The 16,706-nt window shown below is 42.6% G+C and overlaps 1 protein-coding gene across 1 annotated transcript in view; it reads right to left on the bottom strand.

Moving 5' to 3' along the window:
* TEK (TEK receptor tyrosine kinase) overlaps positions 1-13,512 on the bottom strand; it is a 132,417-nt gene extending 118,905 nt beyond the window's left edge. The window contains exon 1 of the mRNA XM_075851852.1: positions 13,329-13,512. Within this exon, the coding sequence (XP_075707967.1) occupies positions 13,329-13,380 (52 nt within the window). The 5' untranslated portion in view covers positions 13,381-13,512. The remainder of the gene's footprint in view (positions 1-13,328) is intronic.
* Positions 13,513-16,706: the final 3,194 nt, after the last annotated feature.

Below are 16,706 nucleotides of genomic sequence, written 5' to 3'. Positions count from 1 at the left end.
AAGTTTCCTCCCAGGTTCCTCGGACTCTTCGAGATCTTGCAACAGATTAACCCGGTCTCCTACAAGCTTCGGCTGCCTCCTACCCTCCGGATCCCCAACTCCTTTCACGTTTCTCTCCTGAAACCTGTGGTCCTGAACCGCTACTCCAAGACTCTTAGCCCTGCAGTTGCCCCCAGCGGTTCATCCGAGATATTTGAGGTTAAGGAGATCCTGGACACCAAAAAAGTAAGAGGAAGAACCTTTTATTTAGTAGATTGGAGGGGGTTTGGTCCAGAAGAGAGGTCCTGGGAGCCAGAGGAAAATCTCAATGCTCCTACCCTTTTTAAGAAGTTTCTCTCTCGTTCTGGTCCCAAGAGGAGGGGGCGTAAGAGGGGGATACTGTAACGTCTGTGGTCGCTGACCACGAACGCCTTCCATCTGGTCGACGCCCTTCTCTCCAGAGATGTCTGCACATGCGGCCTTCCTGTTCCACAGTGACCACCAGGGTGCGCTCGCGAGCTCAGTCCAGACAAGGAGCCAGGTTGCACACAGGTGGGAGATTGAGCTAATTGCTCCCAGAGCACCCTGGACTATAAGAAGGGCTGCGCCTGATCCTTGTTGTCGTTATCCTAGTATGTCTATGAAAATGGTCTCCGTGTTTCCCAGTTTTTCCCGTTCCTGCCACCTGTAACCTGTATCCCGTGCTATCCTGGTGAAGTGCCGTTTTGAGCTGAAGTCGTTCTGTGCTGTGTACACCTGTCCTGCTACACCACGCCTGTCCTGCTACACCACGCCTGGCGCCTGCCTGCTGCCTAGTCCCAGCCGAGCCTGTCTTGCTACTGTCTGAGCTACCACAGGTACACTATACGAACTCTAGACTGTGACCTGTGTCCTGTTGGCCAGCTGCCATACCATCAAGGCAATATGGCTCAATGGGTCCACATACGCAATGTGACAGTTGTCCATCCATGCTTGCTGCTGCCTGGTGTCCATTTGTCACATTGTGCAAATCATCTCTGAATTTTAATATACATGTGTTTTATGGTTTTGTATTCAATAAAATGTAGACTTCTAATATAGTATTGGTGTCCCATAGACTCCATTTCTTTGTAGGTTATAATTTCTGCATGCCTCCCCCGCATATGATAGATTCACGAGATATTATTTGATTAGGTGGAGAGGGATTGTGGTTGTTCTCCGTATTGGTATATTACTTTCCTCCTACAGTGTGCTTCCCTCCATGCTTCTGCCTGCCTGCCTCCACCCCAACAGTGTGCTTCCCTCAGCTCTTCTGTCTTTCAGCCTCCACTCCTACAGTGTGTTCCCTCTGCTCTTCTGTCTTACTGCTTCAACTCCTACAGTGCGCTTCCCTGCAATGTTATGTCTTCCTTCTTCCACAGCTACTGTGTGATTCCCTCTGCTCTTCTGTCTTTTAGCTTTGACTCCTACAATGTGATTACCTTAATTCCTTTGTCTTCCTGCCTCCACACCAAGTGTTTTCCTTTACTCTTCTGTCTTCTTGCCTCCACTCCTAGTGTGCTTCCCTCCAACCTTATGTCTTCCTGCTTCCACTCCTACAGTGTGTTTACTCCACTCTTCTGTCTTCTTGCCTCCACTCATACAGTGTGACTCCGTTTGCTCTTCTAACTTCCTGCCTCCACTCCTAGTGTGCTTTGCTCCAGTCCTGTCTTCTTGCCTCCACTCCTACAGTGTGCTTCCCTCCACTCTTGTCTTCCTGCCTCCACTCCTACAGTGTGCTTCCCTCCGCTCTTCCGTCTTCCTGCCTCCACTCCTACAGTGTGCTTCCCTCCACTCCTACAGTGTGCTTCCCTCCACTCTTCTGTTTGCCTGCCTCTACTCCTACAGTGTGCTTCCCTCCACTCTTCTATCTTTCAGTCTCTCCTCATAGTGTGATTCCCTCCACTCTTTTTTTCTTCCTGTCTCCTCTCCTACAGCATGCTTCCCTCTGTGCTTCTGTCTTCCTGCCTCCACTCCTACAGTTTGATTTCCTCCGCTCTTCCGTCTTCCTGCCTCCACTCCTTCAGTGTGCTTCCCTCCACTCTTCTGTCTTCCTGCCTCCACTCCTACAATGTGCTTCCCTCTGTGCTTCTGTCTTCCTGACTCCACTTCTACAGTTTGATTCCCTCTGCTCTTCTGTCTTCTTGCCTCCACTCCTACACTGTGCTTCCCTCCGCTGTTCTGTCTTCCTGCCTCCACTCCAACATTGTGATTCCCTCTGCTCTTCTATCTTTCTGTCACTCCTCCTGCAGTGTGATTCCTTCCACTATTTTTTCTTTCTGCCTCCACTCCTACAGCATGCATCCCTCCATGCTTCTGTCTTTCTGCCTCAACTCCTACAGTGTGCTTCCCTACGCTCTTCTGCCTTCCTGCCTCCACTTATAGTGTAATTTCCTCCACTGTTCTGTCTTCCTGCCTGCACTTCTACAGTGTGATTCCCTCCGCTCTTCTGTATTTCTGCCTCAACTCCTACAGTGTGATTCCCTCCGCTTTTCTGTCTTCCTGCATTCAGATTTGTACATAAAGGAGAATGCTCTAAATAACTAGAAACAAAATTGTGCCCCCCTTCTGGTATTGGTTAACTGCACGATAACACATTTAAATATGATGGTCCACCCCCTATTTTTGGTCCTTATCCCATAAGCAATACAAGGGAAACACTTTTAAAGAAATTGCTAATACAAAAGGTGTATGTTTGGATCAGTTTATCAGAGAATAATAAATATAATATGGCATTTAAACAGATATACAAATATAATATGCAAAAACGTAAGAGAAATGCTATATGCGGAATAACGTGCAGACAAAAATAATAATAATAATACATAGTTGGGGCTGCTCACAATCCAGGAGGTCAGATCCTAGCAGTTGTGCACATTAATGCATGACGGCCCATAGAAAATATTAGTTATTCATATGTTATTCATAGTATTTGAATGTTCTTGTTTTAACGTGTTAATAACCATATACAGAATAAAAATAACAGGGCCCCATAGCAAAGGATTGAGACACCAGCCTTTTTAACAGTAAATCGACATTCAGCATAACTATTTTTACTTGAGAAAAAAATCAAGAGATGCATAGTGGTGTCATATAGCAGATTTTGCACAAGGGAGAACCCACATATAAGTGCTTGAAGGCTATCATCTATACAGCAGGTCAATCATAGACGTATCTCAAAAGATCAAGAATGACTACATGAATTGAAACTCTTCTTGTAATGACTACATGTATTCTGCTACATAAAAAGGATTGTAATATGTGTCTTACATTATAGGGGTTTTCCCTGCAAAAAGAAAACTGCCTGGAACTCTCAATGGTGCAGTAAACTTCGTTCCCCACATTGTGTCGGATGCTAAACACTGGAGCGGCAAGGCTGGCTGAGGTCTTCGATAGGGGTGGTATGATATTTAAAATACATGAAAATAAAAAAATAAATCATTAGATTTTCTCTATAATGGCACAGCAACACTTGGGAACCTTTCAGTACAGTTATATATAATTCTGGAGATTACCAGTCTGGTCTACTGAATGCTTTCTCAGATTAAATCTTCACTGCGCCAGGACGAAATTAGCACGTAGAACATTGGTGAAAACCACAATGTATGCGCACTGCATGACTAAAAAAAGGCCTTTCTCTTCTGAAATAGTTCCAAAGTACAAAATACTTTGTAAACTAGTAACAGCAGCAGTCAAAACAAAGGTGGGGTATACATGGCATTTGGACTTGTAGTGAACACCCTGACTGCCAGTTTGGCAGAAGGTCAATGCTGTCCTTTATGTGCCCTTTTTACTTCCTATGCCTGTAGAAAATGTCAAGATTGCTTTTCTGACCTCACCAAGAACTTCTTATTGTCTTTTTCCAAGCCAGTAGGAAATGTGAAATCACAAAGTAACAAAAGAAGGAAAACTGCCATGGCTGCAGAGATGGGCAACAGATTTCGGCATGTGCACTTTTAGATTCATCTCAATGGAGGTTATATACAGCACAATATACTACCACAACAGTAATTAATAGACAAAAAGTGAAACCTCAAAATGGTATATGCAGTGTATATCACATTGGGAGAGAGCCTCCATTAGTAAACAAAGTCCAGCTTTTATTTTTCCAAAGCTCAATGGCAAATTAGAAACTGCAATATAACCAATTGTTATAGACAACTTCTCTACTAGACAACACTCGTTTTTTTTTTTTGTTTTTTTTTTAAAGCCCGAGCTGTGCTTTCTATCACCCAAGTGCATAAAAAGTGCAGAGGTGCCACACAAAAAGTGCACAAGGATGCGGTCTATCCCAGCCCTTCTCTTAAAAGAGAGAGGCCCCGCATAACCATTCCCCAACCCTCCAAAACATAGGCCTAGAGGATCGAGTATCAATGATCCCCCCTCGCCGAAGCTTAGGGAGACCCAAACACACTCCTAGGCTTCTACCTGGGCTGCCACCCCAGTGTCCACCTAGGAGCCTGCATACAGGTTGCACCTCCCCTCCGAAGAAGGGAGGCCGGGTTGCAGGGGAAAATGGAACCAGATGGCCACACATTTTCCCCCTAGACCTCAGGAGGGTCCCAAAAGGGCACCGCATCCCAAAATCCTTGTGACAAAACGTGACAAACACACAGTGAAAAACAAAATTAAATAAGTGGATGTGCGCTGTGATACAGCCTGGACATCTGCCAGGTATAAAAATTCCTCATCTCCCAGCCAGAAGGCCGGGAGAATAAAGGTGTGTGCTTAGAAGTGTGAAAGAGGAGTGCGTGCAAATGTGCCTTCACTCAGTGGGATCCCACCCCCAGTGAGCTAGGGCACCCCAGGGTCACCAGCCCTGGGGCACATAGCAACTCGGGCTTCCAAACTACCCGACCTCCTGACCTCGATCCGGCGGTCGCCTGGTCACCTACAAATGGTACCTTTAAACCAAGTGCGTACACCAGAGCGATGACCGTTGTCGTTCCCTGCCCTCACCTCGGCGTTCTGTCATCCCCCTACGATGGCCCATCAACCACCGGCAGGGATGATTACTAACCTCAGCTTGAGCAGGTACTACACTTGATCTTAGCCAAAAGGCAGAGAAGCGACAACACTCGCTATTATACATGCTCTACATTACTTATATATGTCATTACTGCTACTATTACAGAGATAATGCCATGGTGCCATAGAATATCCCATATCAACTTAGCTCATTATTAGATCATTATAATATGAAGCCTTGTAGCATAGAACATTTTTAAAAATGAAGTTTTGTGTCTAATGACAACATTGCTTATACAACCCGACCTATCATATTACACTACTACTAGCACAACCTCAACCACTATCCTCAGTAGAGATAGCTCAGTAGGCAGGAGTTTTCTGGGAGTTATTGTTGGCATTTTCTTAGGATAGTCCATCAATATTTAATTAGTGTGGGTTTAAGTGTGGTACCCATGCCAATCAACAGAATAAAGGAGTAAGCGGTCCTACAGTAAGCGCCGTGGCCCCCTTATTGTTTACATGAACACAGCACCATACATGGGTGTGGCTGTACCTGGTACTGAAGCTCAGTCCCATTCACTTGGAGTTGAGCAATCCCTTCATTCTGATGATTAGCGGGGTTCCCTGTGGTCAAACCCCTCCAATCAAACATTAATGGCTGTTCCTAAGGATAGGTCATCAATGTTTGACCCCTGGAAAATTCCAGAAACCATAGCTTAGCTCTTTTTAAACCATAAAACAATCATAGACAACACTTCTCTACCGGAAATATAACTAAACAATGTATATTTTACTTTCCTTTTCAGATGAACCTGAAACTAAGTGTTTTAAAATGATAGTTCACCCATTGTAAAATGCAAGGAGCATTGGGCAAGTTGCCAACTGTCCCTAATCTCCGGATACACTCTCAAAATTTCAAAATGAAAAACAAAATATAGCATAATATAGAATAATAGCATAAAACATGATATAAAATAACACATAATATAGAATAACATAAAGCATAATATTGAATAACATAAAGCATAATATAGAATAAAGAATAGTATTTTTCAAACATGTATGTAGTAACAGAATTTCTCTACTAGCAACTGAAAATATTGCGATACATAAAGTTTGAGAGATATTAACCCTTTCATGACCAAGGGTCCTTGATACCCCTGTGTCCAAGTAAAATTTTCCATTTCTGATATGCACTACTTTAAACGATAATATCTTTGCAACCACTTTGAATATCACAACTATTTTTACGTTGTTTTTTTTACAAGACTTATGGGGCTTTCATTTTCTAGATTAGTTTAATTAATTTCCATGTCTTTAATTTTTATCATGAGCAGACAAATCACTAAAAATGTAAAAAAAAAAACTTTTTGGTAATTTTTTAATATATATATTTCTCTACATTATATGTGTGTATATATATATATATATATATATATATATATATATATACACACACACACACACACACACACACACACACACACACACACACACACACACAGTCACCCTGGATTGCTGTGAGCGCATAAGAGGGCTATAAGGCTATATTCGCACAACGTGAAAAAAAGGGCAGTTAACAATGGATCAACTGTCAGTTTTTCATGGTTGTTTTGCATCAATGCGTCTCAATATTTGAATCCATTTCCCGACCGTTCGACCATTTTTCACCGACATTTGCCATCCATTTTTCATGGACGTTAAAAAAATGGATGAATTTTATTTGTTAGGGTTTTTTTGTTGCAGCCATCTGAAAACATCACAGTGCCCATGTAGATAGTGACTCAATACTACTGTAGATAGTGCCACATTGCCCACTGTAGCTAGTGCCAGTGCCCACATAGATAGTGCCCACTCTAAATATTGCCGCAGTTCTCACATAGTGCCACAGTTCCCACTGTAGATAGTGCCCATATAATACCACAGTGCCCACGTAAATAGTGCCACACCCCTGTATATAGCACCACCTGTAGACAGCACCACACCCCCTGAAGATAGTGCCACTCCCTGTAGATAGCTCCACCCCCTGTAAATAGCACCATCCCCCCCTGCAGATAGCGCCATGCCCCTGTAGATAGCATCATCCCCTCTGTAGATAGCGCCCCCCCTGGAGATAGCACCTTTTCCCCTGTAGATAGTGCCACTCCCCCTGTATGTATCAGCACCCCTCCCCATAATTGGCACCCCCTCCTTGTAAGTAGCACCACTGTAGCTCCCTGTAGGAGCGAAATCCATCTGGCCGGGGATTCCGCTCCTAGAGGGAGCCCCTGATGTCTCTGTCCATATATGGACAGTGACGTTAGGGGCTAACTCTAAAAGAAGAATCCTCTACCTCAGCGTCCGCAGTAGCAGTAGCAGAATCCCCGGTCAGAGTGTTAGCCGGGGATTCCGCTCCTAGAGAGAGCCTCTGACGTCACTGTCCAAATGGACAGCGACTTCAGGGGCAATCTCTGGAAGCGGAATCCCCAGCACAGAGCTATCTGACACCGGTGATTCCGCTCCTAGAGAGAGCCGCTGACATCACTGTCCATAAATGGATAGTGATGCCAAGGGCTTCTCCAGTAGTGAAATCCCCGGTTAGAGTGTCGGCCGGGGATTTTGCTCCTAGAGAGAGCCCCTGACGGTGAAAAGTGACGTCAGGGGCTCTCTCTAGAAGTGGAATCCTCGGCACAGAGTGATACGACATCGGGGATTCTGCTTCTAGAGGGAGTTTAGGTGGTGCTATCCACCAGGAGGGGGTTGCTATCTACAGTGGGGGCACTATTTACAGCAGAGATGGAGAGACGTTGGGGGCTCCCTCTAGGAGGAGAACCCCCGGCTAGAGAGCTGGCCGGGAATTCCGCTCCTAGAAGGAGCTTAGGTAGCGCTATCTGCAGGGGTTTTGCACTATCTTCAGGAGGTTGTGTGTGGCGCTATCTACAGTGGGTGGTGTAGTCCAAGTCTCTCAAAACTCCGACAGACATGAGAGTGCAGCGCTGCACTCATTAAACCCCGTTGAAGGCTGTCAACATTTATACAAGTGGCAACTGCATGGGGCATCGTCAGTTGGAACATATATAGCCGTATGTCAGTCGTGAAGGGGTTAATGTAAAAACAATACATTAGATCCTAGTGCTAATGTTTTCTCATTTAAATATACTACGGGTCACAACAAAAAAAGTATCAGAACTCAATACTATAGTACTATAACTCTAGCCTGAATTTTAAATGAGGCAATTGGTGGGCCATGTAAAACACGGCTTCTCAAACCGTTTCTACTGGTGCCTCGCCAGCCAGAACGTGGTAATCCCTGGGAGTCACTATTGGTAGAAGTCCATGACAATTTAAAAAAAAAAAAAGTCTTTCATGTGACGGATGTAGCCATCTTTATTTTGCCTCTGATAACTTGCTGCAGCGTGATATCACACAACAAAAGCCATTGAAAAGTCATTGAAAAAAGAAAGATCAAGGATCTTGTCACTGTGTATTTAATGTGTTAAAAGTCAACATAAAGACGGGTAAATCTGTATCTTAAAATTTGTCTCCTGAAGTACAGTAGAACATTGAAATAAGCACAACAAATGTCAGCTATATTGTTAAACCAGAGATTGCTGCAGCCAGAGAAAGGCTTTTGCAGCTTATTACTGTCAAAACTGCCTCTTCAGTTGCGCCTCACCAACATCTAAGCGGCGCTTCACAGTTTGGGAAGCACTGATGTAATAAAATATGTCCAACCCTAAAATTCAGAGTTTACTAGAAATCCCTGGGTCCCCATGGATTAGCTTCTACCTTCATTTCTACACTCTCATTACTGTTTGACAAAGTACTAAAGCATACCAAGGACACTTTCATGTCTATAATAACAAGACTTCTCTAGGCAAGTTTAAGAGCCATGTCTGTCTCGTTTTGGAGAGACATTTTAAACAGCTCCTCCTGAGCCCTTATTGAAGTTAAGGCCTGAGACCTGATCTTTAGGCTGGATTCACACGAACGTGGCGTTTTTGCGCGCACAAAAATCACTTGCCAGCTCCGTGTGTCATCCGTGTATGATGCGCGGCTGCGTGATTTTCGCGCAGCCGCCATCATAGAGATGATTCTAGCCGACGTCAGTCACTGTCCAGGGTGCTTAAAGAGTTAACTGATCGGCAGTAACTCTTTCAGCACCCTCGACAGTGAATTCCGATCACCATATCTAGCAACCTGTTAAAAAAAAAAAGAGGTTCGTACTTACCGAGAACTTCCCGGCCGTTGCCTTGGTGACGCGTCCTTGGTGACGCGCCCTTGGTGACGCGCCTCTCTTGACATCTGGCCCCACCTCCCTGGATGACGCGGCAGTCCATGTGACCGCTGCAGCCTGTGCTTGGCCTGTGATTGGCTGCAGCTGTCACTTGGACTGAATTGTCATCCCGGGAGGTCAGACTGGAGGAAGAAGCGGGAGTTATCGGTAAGTTAGAACTTTTTTTTTTTTAACACGTTCATGTATATCATGATCGGAAGTCACTGTCCAGGGTGCTGAAACTGTTTAACTCTTTCAGCACCCTGGACAGTGACTATCTCCTGACGTCGCGTACCGGATATTTTTTTGCCGGGTTCGGCCAAAACGAGTTCGGCCGAACCCGGTGAAGTTCGGTTCGGTTGTCCGGGTTCGCTCTTCTCAAAGACACTCTGTTTGGATGTTTGTAAACAAAAAAGCACGTGGTGCTTTTCTGTTTACATTCATCCTTTTGACAGCTCTTGCGCGAATCACGCAGTTCGCATGGAAGTGCTTCCGTGCGGCATGCGTGGTTTTCACGCACCCATTGACTTCAATGAGTGCGTGATGCGTGCAAAACGCCCAAAGAACGGACATGTCGTGACTTTTTTCAGCGGACTCACGCTGAGCAAAAATCACGGACATGTCTGCAAATCACGCGCGTTGCACGGACCTTTTTCACGTTCGTCTGAATAAAGCCTTAAAGTATGAGGGGACACTAAAAGTTTTATGGCTAAATGTTCTCTAATTCTTATTAAGGCTGTGTTCACATCAATGTTGGTTTCCATTGAGGGGTTCCAGCGGACCTATCCATCTGAGGAACCCCTCAACAGAAACCATAGGTTCCGTTTGCATTACTATTGATTTCAATGGTAATGCTTCCATTGCTAATAGTTTCCGTTTGCCACCGTTGTGTAAGGTTTTCGTTTTTTTTACAGAATCAATAGCACAGTCGACTGTGCTATTGATTCCGTAAAAAACCCTGAAAACCTTACACAACGGTGACAAGCGGAAACTATTAGCAACAGAAGCATTACCATTGAAATCAATGGTAATGCAAACGGAACCTATGGTTTCCGTTTGCCTTTTCGTTGAGGGGTTCCTCCGATGGAAAGGTCCGATGGTACCCTTCAATGGAAACCAACGCTGATGTGTACAGGCCCTAACCTCGATAATTACATTTTGTTTGTACATGTAAAAGCTTTTATTATGTAGCATATCTGTTAGTAAATATCACCAAGATCTGAACGATTGAGAGCATTTGTAACAATAAATTCCCAATAAATATTGTTTATCATTGGTAAATAATTAATTGTATAGTTTGTGTGTGATGATTAAATTGTGTCAGTTAAAAGACTGTGCGAATTCTGTACAGTGTCATGAGATTATTGTAGTGGTACAAACATCCATCTTATGGTGGAAACAATTTCTGGAGTCGGTTATACAGAACATTGATATTGTAACAGGGTCTGACTGATTCTCAATAAAATACTTAAACTTTTACTAGAGATGACAATATTCTTCTATCAGCAGAGAGGTACAATAAAAATATATCAGTAAATGGACACTACTGCACCAACTCCTATTGCATGGACTATAATTCAGCTCTAACCCGGAAGACCTGATGCACTTTCTTTCAGGGCCGCCGGCAGGTTTTGGAATAACCGCCCTGTTTATACATGGGATATAAATATAGGGGAACGCCATTTATGCATTGTAGAGTGTAGTTGACTGTGGTGTGTTGATAGAAGATATTTCAGTAACAAGAAAATGGAGAAGGGGATATTTTGATTAACATTCCAGGATTTTAGGATTAACATTCCAGGAGACCCTCTGTGACGAGTTAAAGAGATTGTCCCTTGAAGACAACAGCTTTCCATACACCCTATTACAGCATACGGATGTCATTGAGGAGGGTGCCCCACTTGGGACCCCATCTATTAACCTAAGTGGATAGACACTAACAATGAGTAGCTCCCACTCTATGGACTAGGCCTGGCAATGTATTACATGATCCCCTATTCATTTGATGGCAACCATCGGGTATGTGAGGCCAGTGGCAAATTCCCTTGGCAATATTAGTGGTTTCAGATTCTGGACACGCAGCAAATTATCTGGCTTAAGAACTAGCTCACACAGTGTTTTTTAGCGCCAATTTTGACTTGGAAACTGCATCGGGATCAGCGCCCAAAAATGTCCCCAATGTCAATCCACTCATTTCAATGGGCAGAAGATGCTTTTTTTTCTCCTAGGTGGTTTTTGACCGCTCGTGGAAGAAAAAATATTCATGAACTATCTTGGAGCAGTTTCCGCCTTTAACCTCCATTGGAATCAAAGGGAGGCAGAAAAAACACACCGTTCGTTTGGAGCGTTTGTTTTTTTTTACACGGTTTTTGCATTTTCTTGATAAAAAGAAGCGCTAAAAATAACCATAAAAAATGCCTCAAATTACGGTCACAAAAAAAAGAGTAAAAAAAACGCTTGCTTTTCAAAATTCCCCTTTAAAAATCCTGAAGGAATGTTGAGGCCGTTTTTTTCTACTTGGAGAAAAATTCTGTGTGAACATATCCTTATGGGGCTGTACTAGAATCGACAATTATAACCTATCCCCACTGCTGGGATCCCTTCCAATTACGAGAACGAGGGTCCCGAACCTCCGTTCCTCCTCTCTGCTCTACCAGTGAGGTGGACTTTGGATGGAGTTGCGGTCGAGCATGCACGCTGCAGCTCCATGTAAAGTCTATGGTATTGATGGAAACAGCCGAGTACAGTGTTCTGCTGTTTTCATCATTCCCATAAACATTGAATGGAGTGGCTTGACCGCCACTCTATTCAAGCTCCTCTTCAGTGCAGCAGGTGCAGTGGGGAGGAACGGGGTCCCAGTGGGTCTCCTAGCAATCAGACAATTATCACCTATCCACAGGAATTGTTGATTCTGGTACATCCTCTTTAATTTGTACAAAAGGTTGTTGTAGTTCGACAACCCCTTTAACTTTTATACTATTAGTCCATCCCCTACACCAGGGTTTACTGAACCAATTAAGGCCCCATACTAGAATCATGTTACCCTCTAATGTGGGACAGACAGGTACAGATAATTAGCGATTTTACTACATGTATGGTTTTCAATTTGGAAATGGTATTAAGCAGAAAAATAAAAATCTCTGGGTGTGTATATAAAAAAAAGATCTAATTTCTCAATATGTTGTCTGTTTTATATTGGTCCTAGAGATCTGGTCTCAGGTAAATGAATCCCCCCTCACACCATACATCAGTGGTTTCAGATGGCCGTTCTCTGAATGACTTGTCAATCACGGTTGATCTGTGAAGGTTGTAATTTTGGACCACAAAGCCATAATTGCTGATAGATCTCTGCCTCGATCTTTCGTTCGGCATGCAAAAACTATCGTAACCATTGCACCTGACAACAACTGACAGAAATCCAACACGGCAGATGAACTTTTTCCCAGGTCTGTCTGCAGCCAGCTTGTCATGAAAAGGTGAGAATAGTCTAAATTGACCTTCAAAATGCTCTGGTGTATGGCCAGCTTAGTTCAATGTGGTTGGTACACAAGCCAGTGTAATAACGGTGCCATAATAATACCAAGTATCAAATTCCCTGCATCTTCTTTCAAGATCAAAAGACTTTAGTCTACTGTTTATGGCAACCTGCAGTTTTGCAATAGACTTGATATTCTCAGCAGTCCAGCGTTTGGTCGCTCTAGCTGCTGAAGGGAGTGAGTCGAATAACACAACATTAGAGGATTGCCTTTAAATCCAATTCCCGAATACATTTTCCAAGTATAAAATACAACATAGTACAATGCAATTGAATAAAATATACAATAGCATATAAAACTTGTATTAATCATACTGAAAATCTGTCTGCTTATAATATATAATTGTATACAAGAAATTTTACAACCTTTTCAACTGCTAGGGACTACTACTATACATGAGAGACAAAAGCGATGCCTCTTTATCTTGTAGAATTATAATTCACATGAACATTTCTAACCATACATTTGATGGTGATACACTTAGTATCATAATCGTGTCATGGTAGAGAAAACAGAAGACAAACGATGATTCACAATCTCATAATAGGGAGTAATCTAGATATTCTTACCTGAAATTATGAGTTGTGAGATATAGACAGCAAAAAATGCTAAAAAATCCATGCTTTCCAAAATATATCCATCCAATTTCCACGAGAGTTCATAGAGTTGGTGATGGTCTCATACTATTTCTTCCTGACTGTTTTGTTCGGTGCTGCTCTAGCATACCGTAGTTTCTCCCTGCTTTCCCATGGACACTGGGATACTGGGATACTACTGTCTCGCTGCTGTCTAAGCACTGGGAGTTTAAGTTCCTTTTTCCTGTTTCCTTTTTAGATTAGGATGTGAAAGGCAGGATCTTTAAGGTATTTTGCAGCTCATACAGAACATGGAAAATGCACTCAAGAGAGGACTCCAGTGTATGGGTTGAGACCCATCGGTGGGTATTAATAAAACTTAAAAAGCAAATGAGGTGTTCCCTTTTCAGAAACATATTTGGGCCTTTTGTGTCATTGGATAAAACACCCTCATAAACATGCTCATTATATTATTCTGGCCGTTTCTAACCAGTAAAAAGTGTCGGCTAAAGACGCATATAAAATTCTAAGAATTCTTTTGTTGCAATTATTGCTACTGAAGATCATACAAACAGTTAAGCTTCATTTTATATCCGATTTAAGCAAATAAATGTTATTCTTTGTATCATGAAAAGTTAGAAAAATTTTCCAATATACTTTCTGTATCAATTTCTCATGGGTTACAAGAACTCTGCTTGCTGTCATTCTATATGAACCTTCATTATTCATTTCCAGTGGATACAAATCTGTCCTGGTCACGTGATGATCGCACAGGTGCAGGATTGAATAAACTCCCAGTACAGTTATAAAAGCTCTGTCCGCAACAATCCGCGCACGATCACATGACCAGGACAGACGTTCATCCATTGGAAATTAAAAAATGCTAATTCCTATTGAATGGCAGCAAGCAGAGATTTTGAAAGCCATGAGGAATTGATACAAAAAGTATATAGGAAAATGTTATAACTTTTCATTATACAAAGAATAATAACGCAAATAATCACATTTCTGATACTGAAAGTGAAACATTTAAAGGCAAGTTAAAGTGTATGTTCACAAATGCCAGAAGTCTAACAAGCAAAATGGGGGAGCTGGAGGCCTTGGTACTGGAAGAAAATATAGATATAGTTGGTGTTGCTGAAATATGGCTAGACTCTTCACATAACTGGGCTGTAACTCTACAGGGTTTTACACTGTTTAGGAAAGACGGGGCGAATAGGAAAGGCGGTGGTGTATGTCTGTATGTGAGAAATGATATGAAGGCTAGTGTGAAAGAGACAATAGTGGGTGAAGATTTTGAGGAGGTTGAAACCTTGTGGGTGGAATTACAAAGCGAGGTAAACACTGAAAAAAACTACTTTTGGTGTAATCTATAGACCCCCCAATATAACTGAGGAGATGAAAGTTCAGCTATATAAACAGATGGAGCGGGCTGCACAGGCGGGTACTGTAGTGATAATGGGAGATTTTAATTTCCGGGATATTAATTGGTGTCATGGTTCGGCTTCAACTGCAAAGCGGAGAAATTTCCACAACCTGTTGCAGGAAAATTTTATGGGCCAGTTTGTGGAAGACCCGACTAGAGGTGTAGCTCTGTTGGATCTGGTCATTTCTAATAAAGCAGAGCTTGTTGGGAATGTCAATGTTCGTGAAAACCTTTGTAACAGTGATCATAATATAGTTACATTTTACCTATACTGTAAAAAGCAAACACAGGCTGGGAGGTCAAAAACACTTAATTTTAAGAAGGCCAATTTCCCCAGGATGAGGGCTGCAATTCAGGACATAGACTGGGAAGAACTAATGTCAAATAATGGTACAAATGATAAATGGGAGATTTTCAAATCTACTTTGGGTAATTATAATGCAAAATGTATTCCTATAGGTAACAAGTATAAACGACTAAAATTAAACCCCACCTGGCTTGCACCTTCTGTGAAAGGGGCAATACATGAAAAGGGCATTTGAAAAATACAAATCTGAGGGTACAGCTGTAGCCTTTGTAAAATATAAAGAGCTTAATAAAATCTGTAAAAAGGTAATAAAATCAGCAAAAATACAAAATGAAAGGCAGGTGGCCAAGGATAGTAAAACAAATCCCAAAAAATTCTTCAAGTATATAAATGCAAAAAAGTCAAGGTCTGAACATGTAGGACCCCTAGATAGTGGTAATGGTGAGTTGGTCACAGGGGATCAAGAGAAGGCAGAGTTACTAAATGGGTTCTTCAGCTCTGCATATACAACAGAAGAAAGATCAGCTAATGTAGCTGGTGCCAGTGCTGTTAATATATCAGTTGATATACTGAATTGGATGAATGTAGATATGGTGCAAGCTAAATTAAATTAAATAAACGTACACAAGGCCCCGGCACCAGATGGGTTACACCCTAGAGTTCTTAAGGAGCTTAGTTCAGTTATTTCTATCCCCCTCTTCATAATATTTAGAGATTCTCTAGTGACTGGTAAAGTGCCAAGGTACTGGCGCAGGGAAAATGTAGTGCCTATTTTCAAAAATGGCTCTAGGTCCCCCGGGTAATTATAGACCAGTAAGCTTAACATCCATTGTGGGGAAAATGTTTGAGGGGCTATTGAGGGACTATATACAGGATTATGTGACAAAAAATAGTATTATAAGTGACAGCCAGCACGGTTTTACTAAGGACAGAAGTTGCCAAACTAACCTGATATGTTTTTATGAAGAGTTGAGCAGAAGCCTAGACAGAGGGGCCGCTTTGGTATATAGTGTTTTTGGACTTTGCAAAGACATTTGACACTATCCCTCATAGACGTCTAATGGGTAAATTAAGTACGATAGGTTTAGAAAGTATAGTTTGTAATTGGATTGAGAATTGGCTCAAGGACCGTATCCAGATAGTTGTGGTCAATGATTCCTACTCTGAATGGTCCCCGGTTATAAGTGGTGTACCACAGGGTTCAGTGCTCGGACCACTATTATTCGACTTATTTATTAATGATATAGAGGATGGGATTAATAGCACTATTTCTATTTTTGCAGATGACACCAAGCTATGTAATATAGTTCAGACTATGGAAGATGTTCGTGAATTGCAGGCTGATTTGAACACACTAAGTGTTTGGGCGTCCACCTGGCAAATGAAGTTTAAGGGTATGTGCACACACACTAATTACGTCCGTAATTGACGGACGTATTTCGGCCGCAGGTACCGGACCGAACACAGTGCAGGGAGCCGGGCTCCTAGCATCATAGTTATATACGCTGCTAGGAGTCCCTGCCTCTCTGCAGGACAACTGTCCCGTACTGTAATCATGTTTTCAGTACGGGACAGTAGTTCCACGGAGAGGCAGGGACTCCTAGCATCGTACATAACTATGATGCTAGGAGCCCGGCTC

The sequence above is a fragment of the Rhinoderma darwinii genome, chromosome 1 (genome assembly GCF_050947455.1).
Source record: "Rhinoderma darwinii isolate aRhiDar2 chromosome 1, aRhiDar2.hap1, whole genome shotgun sequence".
NCBI lineage: Eukaryota > Metazoa > Chordata > Amphibia > Anura > Rhinodermatidae > Rhinoderma > Rhinoderma darwinii.
The sequence above is the reverse complement of the archived record's forward strand: the minus strand, read 5'-3'. Positions and strand labels throughout refer to the sequence as shown.